The sequence below is a fragment of the Rhinolophus ferrumequinum genome, chromosome 15 (genome assembly GCF_004115265.2).
Source record: "Rhinolophus ferrumequinum isolate MPI-CBG mRhiFer1 chromosome 15, mRhiFer1_v1.p, whole genome shotgun sequence".
In the NCBI taxonomy this organism is placed as follows: Eukaryota; Metazoa; Chordata; class Mammalia; order Chiroptera; family Rhinolophidae; genus Rhinolophus; species Rhinolophus ferrumequinum.
Window position 1 is genome coordinate 22,051,865 of NC_046298.1, and position 14,107 is coordinate 22,065,971.

At 54.4% G+C, this 14,107-nt stretch overlaps 2 protein-coding genes and 1 non-coding gene across 3 annotated transcripts; 2 read left to right on the plus strand and 1 right to left on the minus strand.

Annotated features, from left to right (window-relative positions):
- Positions 1–106: 106 nt before the first annotated feature.
- On the plus strand, positions 107–2,350 carry EXOSC6 (exosome component 6). Its single transcript, XM_033127314.1, has one exon. It carries the CDS (start codon positions 1,079–1,081, stop codon positions 1,895–1,897), a length of 819 nt encoding a protein of 272 aa, XP_032983205.1. The 5' UTR covers positions 107–1,078; the 3' UTR covers positions 1,898–2,350.
- Positions 2,351–2,499: 149 nt separating this feature from the next.
- Positions 2,500–13,116, minus strand: LOC117035318 (heterogeneous nuclear ribonucleoprotein C-like). The gene is made up of 7 exons (XM_033129222.1): positions 12,900–13,116; positions 9,325–9,403; positions 5,741–5,797; positions 5,518–5,663; positions 5,257–5,370; positions 4,770–4,912; positions 2,500–3,867 (listed from the first exon to the last, which is right to left on the minus strand). The coding sequence occupies exons 1-7, from the start codon at positions 13,114–13,116 to the stop codon at positions 3,829–3,831; spliced, it is 795 nt and encodes a 264-aa protein (XP_032985113.1). The 3' UTR covers positions 2,500–3,828.
- TRNAG-GCC (transfer RNA glycine (anticodon GCC)) lies at positions 7,184–7,254 on the plus strand. The gene has a single exon. It is a non-coding gene; the product is annotated as a tRNA-Gly (tRNA).
- Positions 13,117–14,107: the final 991 nt, after the last annotated feature.

Consider the following 14,107-nt stretch of genomic DNA (forward strand, 5'->3'; position numbering starts at 1 on the left):
CTCCAAACCTCCATAAGTGCCTGTGGCTCCCTGGCTGTAGAATAAATGCTGTGGCTTCTGGTTGCAGTCCTGGCCGAGTCCAGACCCAGACCCCTGAGTTTTGGTAATGGCTCTTAGGATTGCCTCAAGACATTTGTGGAGAGAGGCCACAATGGCAGTGTGAGATGGAGAGAGGCATTAATCGCTCAGTAGAAGATGAGCCACAGGGTTGTCGAAGCAGAGAGAGAAGCTCCTTTCTTGGACTCTAAGGCCCATGTCCCTCTTCCCCTCTCTTTTGAGGCATTCTGATGTAGGAGGTATTCAGTTGCCTTCCCTGACACCTTTGCCCATCATTCCTGATTCCTTGACCCCAAGATGGGCCTGAAACACGTTCACCCAAATCTGAAGACAGTTGGGTGTGGAAACAGTGGTGTGCAGGGAGGTTAAAAGTACTGCTAACTTGTACAAGCTCCGACTGATTTCTTGTCCCCTGGGTATAGCAGGCTGGCTCTGGGGTCCAGGGTCACAGCCCCGCTGAAGTGGAAGGAGGAGGAAAACCAGGTCTATGCTGGGAGAAGCAGCAGAGGCTAGCTGTCACAGACGGAGGGAGGGTGCTGAGGTCCTGGCTTCAACAAGCGCATGCCAGGTGAGTGTTAGGGATACAAAGAGCTTATACAATCCTGCGCAGGAGAGAGATCATGCAATCATTCAACAAGCATTTATGTCAGTCAGGGCACTAAGGGTACAGGAGTGACCAAGACAAAAGGACAATGAATGCCCTCTTGGGCAAGACAGTGGGGAACACATATAAAATCACACAAATAAGTGTCAAATTAAAATAATTACTACCTTCATAAGTGAAAGGAAGAAGACATTTGCCCTGGTCCGGGAGGCTGGGGCTCAGGTCCCATTTACAGGCCTGCCCGGTGCATCCATCAATCCATGTATCACCCTGGACGTCCTTCACTGCTGTTCCGCGGGCTCTACATTGCTTGCCCTTTTCCCTCCAAAGCGGTGGGGGGCGGTGCGGCGCTGCCGCCGCTATCCCGACAGCCCTCACGAGGGCTCAGCGGAAGCGGCTCGCACGCCAGGAGACGCCATGCCCGGGGACCATCGCCGAATCCGCGGGCCCGAGGAATCGCAGCCGCCGCAGCTCTACGCAGCGGACAAAGAGGAGGAGCCCGCTGCCCGCGACCCGACGCGGCTGCGGCCCGTGTACGCGCGCGCCGGGCTGCTGAGCCAGGCCAAGGGCTCTGCCTACCTGGAGGCGGGAGGCACCAAGGTGCTGTGCGCCGTGTCCGGACCGCGCCAGGCCGAGGGCGGCGAGCGCGGCGGCGGCCCGGCGGGAGCGGGCGGCGAAGCCCCTGCCGCGCTGCGGGGCCGCCTGGTCTGTGACTTTCGCCGCGCGCCCTTTGCGGGCCGCCGGCGCCGCGCGCCCCCGGGCGGCGGCGAAGAACGTGAGCTGGCGCTGGCCCTGCAGGAGGCGCTCGAGCCGGCGGTGCGCCTGGGCCGCTACCCGCGCGCGCAGCTCGAGGTGTCGGCGCTCCTGCTGGAGGATGGAGGTTCGGCGCTGGCCGCCGCGCTCACGGCCGCCGCGCTCGCTCTGGCGGACGCGGGAGTCGAGATGTACGACCTGGTGGTGGGCTGCGGCCTAAGCCGCGTGCCGGTCCCCCCGTCCACCTGGTTGCTGGACCCCACGCGGCTTGAGGAGGAGCGCGCCGCCGCCGGCCTCACCGTGGCGCTCATGCCGGTTCTCAACCAGGTGGCCGGGCTGCTGGGCAGCGGGGAGGGCAGCTCCACCGAGAGCTGGGCCGATGCCGTGCGCATGGGCATCGAAGGCTGCCAGCGCCTCTACCCCGTACTGCAGCAGTGCCTGGTGAGGGCTGCCCGCCGGAGGGGCACCCCTGCCCCGCCCTGAACCAGGAGTCTGAGCCACAATGGACACCTAGGACCGTGCCGGCCCCCCGCCCCCCCGGAAGGACCTGCACCATAGGCTTCCAGACTGCGCGGCACCGACATCTCAGAGCACGGGAGAGCCTCTGAGAGGCGCTCACAGAACTGCACTGGACAGCTGTGTTGGAATGATTTCTTACAAACTGTTCCGTTAAAGATATTTTTCTACTTGACCTGGTTGCCATCTCCGACCCAGGTGAAGAAACCTGCGAACGAACGCACCCAAGTTGGAAAGGACTTCAGCTGGACTCACCTGTTAAACAAGTCTAGGAGCTACTACTGTCTTGGAAGGGATGGACCCTCTGCAGGCCAGCCAATGACTCCCTCCTACGTAATCGGGCTGCTTTTGAGAGAATGGGGGCCTGGGCCTTCTCACTTATATCTGAGCTTAAACAAAACTATTTTTATATCTGAAAAAGCCTCTGTTGTGGTTCTTGGTACAGTATTTAAAAGAGCAAGGCTTTTCTGAGCTGGGTAGTGTGTTTTTGGACTCCTGGTGTCAAGGGCTAGGGACAGCATTGTCTTAAATGTGTCCTGTGCCTTAGCCTAACATGAGCAGAAGACACAGGCTGAAATGGAAGGAGCTGCAGGGGTGATATAGGGAAAGGTGCTTTGGAAGAGAAGCTGCCCCTCATGCACCAGAGTGAGGGCCAGTGCTGAGGTGTGAAGAGAGTAGGGAGGGTTGTGTGGCCCCAGAAGCATCTAGTTTGGTACTGAGCAAGACCAAGGCTCAAGATTGGGAAGCTGGAAAGGGTTTGACTTGGTGAAAGCTGGATCTCATCCTTGGCCATGGCCAGAGCAGCACAGCCAGCGGCCTCCTCTACTGAAGTGGGAGTCCGGGCTGGCTTCATTACCTGGTGTCTCTTATCCAGTCTTGGCTTCTGGGAGAGGGCAGATGAACTGCCAGGAGGAAGAGCTTCTGGATGTTGGTAACCCAGCACCCTAGCTATTCTGTAGGGCAGAGCTGGCCTGGGTGATTGACCATCAGGGTGGCTCCTGAACCCCATGGGTTTGTCCTCAGGTCTGGGTTGGAGGAAGGCAGGGCAGCCTGGTCCCTTCTGTGTCCCACTTTGATAGGAGCTTCTGGATTAGAGTGTTTTGGGTATGCTTAGCTTCTCTAGGAAGGGCTAGCCTGGCACAGTCCAAGGACCAGAATGAGGCTCAGACCACACCAAGAATCCCTGACTAGGGAAAATACAAATTGTATTTTCTCCCTTCTGGCATAATACATATTTCCAGAGCAGATCTGAAATACAACGTATCACCAGCAAGAGACAAGATAGAAGCAGAATGTAGAAATGATAGCCCTATCCTGAAAATGGTTTTGTAGGGTAGATGGGGCATCTGGAACCAAAAGGGTTATGTGAGGCACAAGCTGAGGACCTTAAAGCTTAGTTTCAGACAAAGGGCCAGTAGGATATTTCCTGTACACACTACTGTGGCTGGAAAAAGCTGCCTGGACCTGCTGCTGTGCTACTGCTGCTGCTGCTGTCTGGGTGAAGCCACACCCAGATAGGACTGGTGGGGCCACGTGAGGGGAGAAGAGCAGTCAGGGCTCCTGGGGGCCCTGTCTCGCTGCTGCTTGCAAGACTGGGCCCCAACTTCATGAAGAGGTGAGCTGGTCCTGGGTAGTTGCCCACCTCCTCTTCTCACCCCTGCCAGCCCCAGGACTACCATCTGGAAACACGAGCTCCAAAGCTAAAGCCACTGTTAGCAGGGAGGCTTCCTGGCTGGTCTGGCCGAGCGGTGCCTCCACTTCCATTGCCCTCACTCCAGAATGGGTGTCTCTGGTTGCACAGGTGCCCCTAGGAGGCCTTCAAAAAGCCACACAAGGCAATAAAGGGAGCCACCCAGGAAGGTGCCTAGAGCAGAGAAGCCTGAAGGGGTTCCAACCTTCTACTGGCTGCCCTCCTGGTCTGATGCGTGATTCTTCACCTGTAGGAAAAACAGAAGCAGGACTCTGGCCAGGAGGTCTGAGAGGCATTGTATGGCTAGGAAAGGGAGGGCCATCTGCTAACACCCCAGTCTACCCCCACCTCCCTTGGCAGGTTTAGAAGATCAGTGCTATTCTAGATTCTTCCTGAGACCTGGGAACCTAGAACCACCAGACAAAAGAAAGCATTCTCTTCCTCTAGCCCAGTCTTCCCAGATGTGACTCAGGCCTGGGCAGCAGCAAAGGGCCCTCTGGGGCTCAGCAGACCAAGGGGCAGGGCTGGCAGGTCAAGGAAGGGAAGCACATCACTGGCAACTCCTCAGCAGCCCCAGCCTTGCTGAGATGGCCCAAACAGCAACGGGGGCTTGGCCCACCTCAGAGACAACCAACGGGAGGAGGGCAGGGAACATTCAGGCTCTTTAATGCTGCACAAAGGGCTATTATCAGATCCAGATTTGGATATTCTCCATCCAGGAAGGTACGTTGTCCAGTTTTCCTGGGGATCATGGTATGTGGACAGCTTAAAGACAGGCAGCAAGTAGGATCAGGAAAAGGGCAGAAATAAGGGTTTTAACAAGCTTACCAGGTGGTTCTTAGGCAAGGGGTGTGGGACCATGAGGCATACCTGTGACATCCCTCAACAATACTCAAGGCACCCCCACCCCCTTCCAGGAGGAGATAGCATTTCAGCCCAGGACTGGCCAGCTGAGCCGACCAACCCTGAGTTAAGAGGGTATGAAAAGCAGGACACTGTCCATCTTTTGGGTATTGCCTGTGATGCATGTCATGCCTCCCCCAACCACCACTGTGACCTCCTGCACAAACCCAAGGCTCTCCCTTGTTCACAAAGAGGCATCAGGACCCAAACACAGGGTGAGGATGGGGGAAGCGCCGGGCCACTCACTGCTTCCTTCGCGTCTGTGCTCTCCTTGGAGCTGTCTGCCTCTGGAGGGGCCCTCTGGCCCCTGGGCTCCTGCTGGGGTTCAGCGGTTCTGCGTGAGGAACCCTTACTTCCAGGGACCCTGTTTTCTTCATTGCTCTCTGTCCCTGTGCAGGGAGAGTCACCAGTTAATGGCTGGGTTTGGAGGCCCCAGCTGACCCCAAAAGGCCACTTGAAACCCGTCACTGATCTAGGGCTTGAGAGGACAAGATGGCTTTGGGCTGTGACACTCCTCTGGCTCCAAATAACTACTGAGTGGGTGGGAGTCACAGAACAACCTAGAAGCCACAAAGATCCTCACGCCACAGGAATAGCCAGCTACAGGGACTCTGGGGTTGGGGGGTGGGGGAGGGGGAACCCTGCAGACACGAAAGCCCAAAGCAGGACTCCAGGTGCCCCTGGTACCTTCAGGAGTGGGAAAAGCCGGAGCCCACTAACTGGGATGCCCAACCTGGAAGCTGGTCCCTCTGCTGGTCCATGCGTTCTAGACTCTCCAATAGGCGGTCCACCTGGGCTTTGATCTGGCTCAGCTCCCCCCTAATGGAGTGCAGCTCCTCCGTCTGGACTGTTGAGAGAGGGCCCAGAGTTGGTGTCCCACAAGGCCCAGGAGGCAGAGGGCAGTGGTGCTAGGGCTCCCAGGCCTGCCCTCACTGCTAAGGACTGCCCCGCTCTTCCCTCGCCCTGCAGATGAGGGCTGTACCCTTTCACTCACACTTTATCTGCCCTGGGGCTCTGTGGCTATTCCTGGGGACCTTGTGGGGACTGAAACTGCTCTTGACCCCCATGCCCACATGGTTCTTCCGGATCTTGACAGGCACATGGTTGATGAGTGGAGGGATTCTCTGGTATTCATACACCCTATGGGACGGGACAGAGAGGGTCAAGCCAACCAGCCCCACCTGTTTGCCCAGAGGAAGGAGGCAGGACCCACTCACCTGTAGGGGACATTGTCCCTGTACAGCTTGTAGTCCAAGTCATAATTACTGCTGCTGCTGTGGCAGAGACAAATAGGGAAGGGGTCACCGTCCACAGCCAGAGTCCTGGCCCAGACTGCAGTTTAACTTGGGGAAACAGATATGCAGCTTTTCCTAGAATCCCAGGAATCTCCACTGGAGGAGCCCCTAGGGACTCGACCAAGGTCACTTTGGGAGACCATAGTAAACCAGCTTCCCTAAGACTGGCCTCTGATAAGAGGCACCTTCCAGGTGGCTCCCGGTGGCAGGAGGGGGACAATTGCCCGCAGGTTTCTGACCAGCCAGAGTAGGGTCCTCCAAAGGCTCCTCTGGCTGACCCAGGCACTGCCGACGCTGGCTGACCCAGGCACTGCCGACGCTGGCTGACCCAGGCACTGCCGACGTGCTGGATCTTAGTCTGGCACAGGATGAAAGGGAAGAGTTAAGCCCCTGTGGGTGTGTAAGAGCCTCTAAGCCTTGTGTGGGAATCGCCAGGATGCAGGGCCCAGCACTGGCAGGGCCAGCCAGGCAGGGTTAGGAGTGTAGCCAGGCCAATTTGCCCTTTGCTCCAGGCTGGGAGGGAGAGGACGAGCCTGGAAGGTTCCAGGCTCTCAGTGTGGGGCCTCACCCCCTTCTCTCATGCACCATCACCTCCAGGGTACTGATACCCAGGAGGCATGGGGAGATCGGTAGAGAGGGCCAACTGGGTCCAGAAAGGCCCTGCAGGGACACAGCCACGGGAGGAGCTTCAGGTGCTGCCTGCGGGGGAGGAGGGGCGGAGCTGGTCTGTGGCGGGGTATGAATTGAGGGGGAAGGGTGGTAATATGCTAGGGGCGGCAGTTTCTGGAACAACTTTCTGGTACTGTGTGCCCACAATCCAGCTCAGGCCCAGCACATGAGAGGCAATGTCTGAGGCGGAATGGAGGACATTTGGGGGTCCCCTGCCCTTTCATCTCGCGGGGTCCCCAGGCTTGCTGGTGACATTTCCGGCCACCCTCACCCCCGCTTTCTGGCTTCATGCAGTCTGGGTGGGCGGCCCGGGAACCGCAGGGATGCTGATTCCGGCGGTGGGCGGCCCATACTTGGAGAAAGGAAAGGAAGCCAGAGGAGCGCAGGGAGGGCGGGTACCCACCCCCAGGCGCTTCGGGGTCCGGGTTCCTGGCGTCATGCAGGAAACAGGCAGCCCCCTGACGCCCAGGAACGGACCAGCAAGGACAGAAATCAAAGTGGCAAGTCTCAGCTGAACACCATCGCTGAGGGGAAATTCTCGCTTGTTCCAGTCCCCTCGGGCTGGCCGGGGGCCACCTCCTACCCACTGGGTTAAGACTAGGTTAGAAACCATACACCAGGAGGTAGGGGGAGGGTGGTGATGGTAGTGCTGTAGCTGACCACCTGAGTTGCCATGGCGACCTTCGTCTTACTGAAGCATTGGTGGTTCAGTGGTAGAATTCTCGCCTGCCACGCGGGAGGCCCGGGTTCGATTCCCGGCCAATGCAAAGATGTGTGCTTTTTGTCCTCTTAATTTTTTCTTAAAATGGCATTTTAAAGTAGCCAAAAATGAATGGTAAATGATATTTCACTGACCGCTGAGCGCAGACTTGGGAGCTGGTCAAATTGAGACAGGCAGGATTGAGAGGGGCGAGGGTTTCAGCCGCACGCACAGCTATAGCAGCGTGTGCTGTAGACAAGGGGAGCGTCCTTCCGGGTCTGGGGGCTTCCCTGCTCTGTTTCCTCCTACCCCCGCCGTTCACCCAGTCGGGTGAATGCCTGTGCTCTGGGCTTATGGCATTGCCCCTTTGTCCCTAAGGGGCAGTGGGCTGGTCACAGGTACGCAGCCGCTTCAGTCCCCTGGTCTGGGCTAATTGTTACCGTCTGCAAGCCGGGACTTTCTACAAAAAGAGAAGTAAAATGCACCTTCGGCATGGGGCTGTGGGCAGAGGTCAAGCCACCTCCTCAAGTGTCCTCAGGGCCAGGGGCAAAGGTGGGGGTGGGAGGGCAGGGGAAGAGGATCTGGGGCAATCCTTCCACCACAAATCCTTTCCTCCAAGTTGACACATTCCATTTTGAGGCTCAAATCACGTTGCCTGGACTTGACCAGTTCTCATGAAAAGGTCATCCAGCAGCTCAGGAGCCACCAAACCCATCACCAACCTGTCCCTCCTAGCTGCCCACCCGCTGCTGCCCGCAGACCCACGCTGCCCACAGACGCACGCTGCCCGAGACCCGGGGAAGCACTTCATTCTCCCCACTGGAGTCCCCTGGGGACAAACGGGTCTTAAGGTCACCCCTACCCCAGGCCTTGAATGCTGGAGCCCCTCTAAAGGATGACAGCTGTCATCACTCCCCATTGCTTCCCTGTTCCCACACTTGCACCCCTCAGAGGACCAAAGAGGACTGGGTCTGAGCCTGCTGGGCAAGGCGGTGCTGGTGAAGGAATATGAAATCTGAAGAATGTTACCAGAATTAAGAACTGAACTCAGTCTCCAAAGTGGCTGTGTTAAAAAAACCACGTGTGAAAGCCGCTTGTCTCCCATCAGATAATTACAAAACTGGGTCAACAGACACCTGTAGGTAAGAGTCTCACACATGAGACAGCCAACCCACATACCACATACACAGTTTTACATCACTGAAGAAATGCAAGTTTAAAAAAGTATGAGTTACCCACTAGTAAACATCTACTTAGCCCAAAACAAAGGCAGTGAAAAGGCCACTCACGCTGGCACTCACAAGGTGCCACAGACCCTCGGGCTGCTTCTGGCAGGGAGAGATTTGGCCTGATGTCTCTGGAGGTCATCCTGGAGATGCAGAGACTTGTCAGAGCACCACCCACGCCCCTGCCCTGCCCAGCCCTGCCACCCCAACTTCCGGGGACATGAGCTGAGGCGAAATCCAAAAGAAACCGGAACCTTCGGCACCAGGGTGTTTACACGGGGGTTGTTCCTAAGAGCAACCACCTGCCTGCTGCTTCCCCACCTCCCCCACAGGCAAAACGGAAACCACCCAAATGTCCACAGAAGGACCCCAGAGCTGAGCTCTGTTGTCACAAATGCCCAGCTGAGGGACAAAAGGGCCACCATGTTCACACACACCATCATTATACCTGTGAAAATGGTACGTTGGCTGGCAGAGGTTGGTGAGCTCCTTTCTGAAAATGTTTTAAGGTTTCTTGAAAATTTCTTTAAGCGTCCCAGATTAGGGCCAAGATTTCATCCAGAAAGATTTCCATTTGTTACTTCTCAAGCATCTATACCTAGAAAAAGCCCCCAAGTGCCCCACAGGCGAGGCTCCCCTGGGAGGACCCATGCCCCTTGGCTCCAGGGGGGAGGTGAGAGCACCCTCCTCTGCCAGGATGGTGGTGGGTTACATCAGTGAGAAGGGGACTTGGAATGAGCTAGGTCGACTCCCTCAGTTTAACGACAAAACCTGAGTCCAAGGGAGACGTGATCTCCTCAGGTGCCACAGTGAGTAGGATGAACAGCGTGAGCTGGGGTCCATGTTCCATCCCAAGGGCACCCAGAGCCCCAAACAAGATGGGGAGCAGCCTCCCTCCCCGGCAGACTCACCAGGAGATGGCTTTGTCCCACGGCCTCTTCTGTCCTGTCTGGGCAGGGCCGAGCTTGGTCTCTCTAGCCATGTCTAAGTCTGGAGAGAGCAAGAGAGCAGGCAGAGAGTGAGAGGAGGGAGGGAAGGAGAGAGGGTGGATGCAGGAGGAAGGGCCAAGCTCACGTGGGCCCTCTTGCTTCCTGGCTGGCCCTGCCCTACGCCTCAGCTCTGAGACAGGCAGTGCCCCCTGAGAGGCAGTAATGGGCAGCCCGGCCTGGCCTCCAACAGACCCTGCGCCCTCTATCCAGGGCTGGGCTCAGCCTCCAGAGGGGCTGTCTGCATCCCTAGGAGAGCATGAGGTTGAGACAAATCACCAAAGCGTGAGGAGGGTGCCCTACTGTTTCCTTCAGACCCCACACAGTGCCCAGGCCCTGGAATTTGGGGGTGGTACCTTCAAAAGACAGGAAGGGGGATGTCTGTGATCGTTGTGTCCTCTGAGGAGACACCCAGCCCTGGTCCGGGTTAATTCTCAAGTGTTCCCCTGCTGCCTGTCTGCCCACCCACTTGCCTGCTCACTGCCAGGCCCGCGCCCCACAGCTGCCTCTGGGCTAAGTCCCTGGGCTGGCTGCCTCTGAAGTGGCCAGAGTGCTCTGAGTGAGAAACCAAGTGGGCAGCAGGCCTGGGCTGGGGAGTGGATACCCTGCTGTCCTCTCTTGGTGGGGGAGTCAAGAGTCAGAGGAGAGCTGAGAAGTCAAACAATGCAGCCATCTGAGCACCAGTCACAGGCATATTGTCTCGTTTCTGGGCTCCTTCAGCATTCACTACTCGAGAGAACAGCTCTATACCCATGGAAGATGGAGGGGAATCCTGCTCACTGCTGTATTTCTACCACCCACTCAGGGCCTGGCACTTAGAAGGTGCTCAGCTAATGTCTGCTGAATACACGAAAGGAGCTCCTTAAATCAATTCTGGTTTTTGTTTGTGGGTTTGGCTCAGACCCCAGAGTTTCACCTGTGACTTCCATGCCCCTCCTGGAGCCCACCCCCTTTTCCCTAAATCTTAGTATATGTGCTGCCGAAGCGAGCACCCCTTTTCCCTAAATCTATGGTTATCATCCATGGCCCATCTTGGCTGTGAAGACAGTAATAAATGTGAGCCTTCTTTTTCTGTTCTCAAGACTTCCTGCAACACAATCACCAAGGGCACCATCTTGCTGTGGTTAGGAGACTTGCAACAATATCCCTGAGGTACTAACAATCCAGATCGAGTGTTAATTGGGAGGAAGTTGGAGATTCTGCGTCCCCACCCTTGGCCCTACTCTACCATTCATGACTCGGAATCATCCATTCAAGAACGTGTTAAACAAACGCCCGTGCAACAAGGTAAACACCTGCACTTCCCTGCTGTCTGTCCCTTTAGCATATTCATACTTGTGGTCACCTGCACATTTGCAGTGTCCAGAGGGGACAGAAATCTATACCCACGTCCACCATACCAGGCAACAGTGCATGGGCACTTAGAAAAGCCTGCTATGCCCAAGGTAGAAGGCTCAGCATTAAAATAAGCTTGCCATTTCCTTTGGGCTATAGCTCATCACTGTCCCCTAAAACTAGAAATACTCAAGAGGCTTCAATCATGAGACCAATATTTGGGTTGTGTGGGAAAAACCATTCAATGGCGACCAGGTTGCCAATCAGGGCCAGTTATCACGAGGGGCTGGTGGAGTGTCTAGGAAGTTCACCATCAATGGCAAACCATGTTCAAGTGTATGGTGGCATCTTCCTGGGCACCTGCCATCTGCAACCCAGAGCAGGCAAGCATGGGGTCATGGCTGGGCCCCACCCCCATTCAGGGGCTATATTAGTCATGGTTCTTTTCCAGAGAAACAGAACCAATAGGATGCATATACAGATAGAAAGACATTTATTATAAGGAATTGACTTATATGATTATGGAGGCTGACAAATCCTAAAGAACTGCAGTTGGCAAGCTGGAGACTTAGGAGAGCCAATGACATAGTTCCAGCCTGAAGACCAGCAGGATCCACACTCAAAAAGAATGGAAGTTTCAATTCAAAATTGAAGGCAGGAAATAACTGATGACCCAGCTCAAGGCAGTCAGGCAGGAAGTGTTCCCTCTTATTCTTGGGGAAGTCAATCTTTTTTCTATTCAGGCCTTTAACTGATTGGATGAGGCCCACCCACATGAGGGAGGGCAATCTGCTTTACTCAGTCAATCCATTCAAATGTTGATCTCGTCCACAAACACCATAACAGACTCACCTAGAATAATGTTTAGCCAAAGATCTGGGCACCCCATGGAAGCATTCTCTGTCAAGTTGACATATAAAATTAACCATCACAGGGGCCAAGTGCCAGGATGTGGGGTGGAGGTCTTTGCTCCATATTCATCTCTCACAAAGACCCCCACGCAGATTTCCTGAGGAACATTCCCCCAGGCTGTGAGCGCTTGACTGCGTGGAACACAGGTAGGATAGTTAATGAATGGGAGTCATAATGAGTGACAGCGGATGATGTAAAAAGAGAGCTCAGCAATCAGGTGGGAAGAAAGCAGAAAACTGAAACAGAGAGGCCAAATGGATGGAAGGACAGGAATAGGAAAAAGGAGAGAAGCAGAAGGGGTGGACATATTAAACAACAGATCCCCAGAGTTCCCGAGCTGACACCCAGACACATCCACCCTGAATTCATCAGATGGACACAATGCAATTCATGTATGTTTATAAGAGCTCCCAGAAAAAAAGGAAAGGGTCACTGTATCATCCCCAATATTGATAGTGGCAGTGGCAGCAGCTACATCCAGGTTTCAAGGATGGTGGCACCTCCATCCCATGTTGGTAGTGCCAACTGTGACGTCTATGCCCAGCAGAAGCAGTGGGTCTCTTCCAGATCTGATCCTCCAACCTTCTGGATCTCCTGGGAAATAACCAGTACTTTCAACAAATTCCCTTTCTGCTTAGAGTTGCCAGAATCAGTTTCTATTGCTTAAAGATAAGAACCTTGATTGATACAAAAATAGGCCTAGGAGTGGGTAGAGCAAGAAGTCCTGAGAGAAAAGGAGGCAGGGGGCTGGAGGGTGCAATGTAAGGCTGGCAACAGGTCAGAGGACAGTGAAAATCCAGCTAGCATTAAGGGACAGGACACCCGCAGCCCTTGGCATGCTATGGTGAGGCAGTTAATCCTGTGGTTCCCCCAGAACAAAGTTTCCATCAAAGGCAAGGCTTTGGGGACCTGGTGGCCCCTGCCAAATAAAGATTACCCTGAAGTCAAGGTCTATTGGGCAGGGTGCTGGCCTAATGGCACCATACAGCTTAAATGAAAGAAAGACAAGCTCACTCAAAGTCTAAATTCTCCCTCAACGCATGGTTAGAAAACCAGGGAATTTTTATATCTTGCAGCTACAAGGCTGAGAGAGAGTAAATCAAATTGAAAGCTTGATTGATGGTTATAAAATGACACCATCCGATGGCCTCACACCCTCACTAATTCTCTAATTGGGAAAGAGTGGAGAATGGAGAACACAGGTCGTCACAATGGGGCTGTGCGTAGATGTGGAGACCATAGGTACCCCCTACCCCACACAGCCTCCCTTGCTGGCCAAAGTGATGCCTCTTGGTCATTCTGAAGGTCCTGGTGGCAGAAACTCTCTAGCTCTTTGCCAAATCCATATCCCTTTCTTCCTGGGCACACATCTAGGTGGAGTTTCCCAACCTGCCTTGTAGGTAACGTGCTACGTGTCTGAAGGGTGGCAATGATGATGGGTGGTGGGATGTGTGCCACTTCCACGCCCATAGCATCCTCTGAGTGACTGTCCACTGTCCTGCTTCCTTAGTTGGCCACCTGAGTGCTAACACCTTGGGTGAGCTGGGAAGCTGGGAGAATGGGCTGCAGGTGGCAGGGACTCTCTCAGCCTGAGCTTTCCCTTCCCCCCTTGCACATGTGCAAACATGGCCAGCAGCTAGCATTTCCTTGTGTAATGCACCCTGCAATGACCTTGCCCTGAAGCAGTCCCTTTGTGTGCCCTACCCCACTACCCTTCATTTTCTCCAGACTGAAATAATGAGTCAGATCGCTGCAGTCCCCAGGGGGCCAATGACTTCAAATTTGGGAGGAGGATTGTATCACCAAAAGAACTGTGAGGTTTTGCTAACTTATATGGGCAAAAACTTGGCAAAGTGATCTGGGAGTGCATTCTGAGTATGGAGAATGGGAAAGGAAGAAAATAGCGTTAGATGGGGTTGAATGTATTACTAATATTTAGGATTCTGTGGGGCTAGCTTGAGTGTCTGGGGTGGTTCTAATGGTTTGCTCTGATGGTTGCTTGAAACCTGGACTCAGTTGTGGCCAAATGATATTAGCTAATAGCTAATAATAAGAATGAGAATAGCTAAGACTTACTGAGCATTTACTATCCACCAGGCACAATTTTAAGCACTGTGCTTCTTTAAAATTCATTTAGTTAACAAGTGAGGTTTAGATGGTATAATGTTGATGAAGGAATAAAAATATGAAGGCACAAGCTCAGGTGAGCTACCATTCATCAGTGTTTACCAGTCTCACCAGGCACTGTTCCAAACACTTTAACATACTAACTCATTTTATTATCCCTATTTTATAGAAGATGAAGCAGAGAGGTGATTTTAGGGTGACCGACTGTTACAGTTTGCCTGGGACGGAAGGGTTTCCCAGCACATGGGACTCTGAGTGTTAAAACTGGGACAGTTCCAGACAAACTGGGACAACTGGTCCCCCCTGGTGTTAAGTAACTTCCCCAAAGTCACAC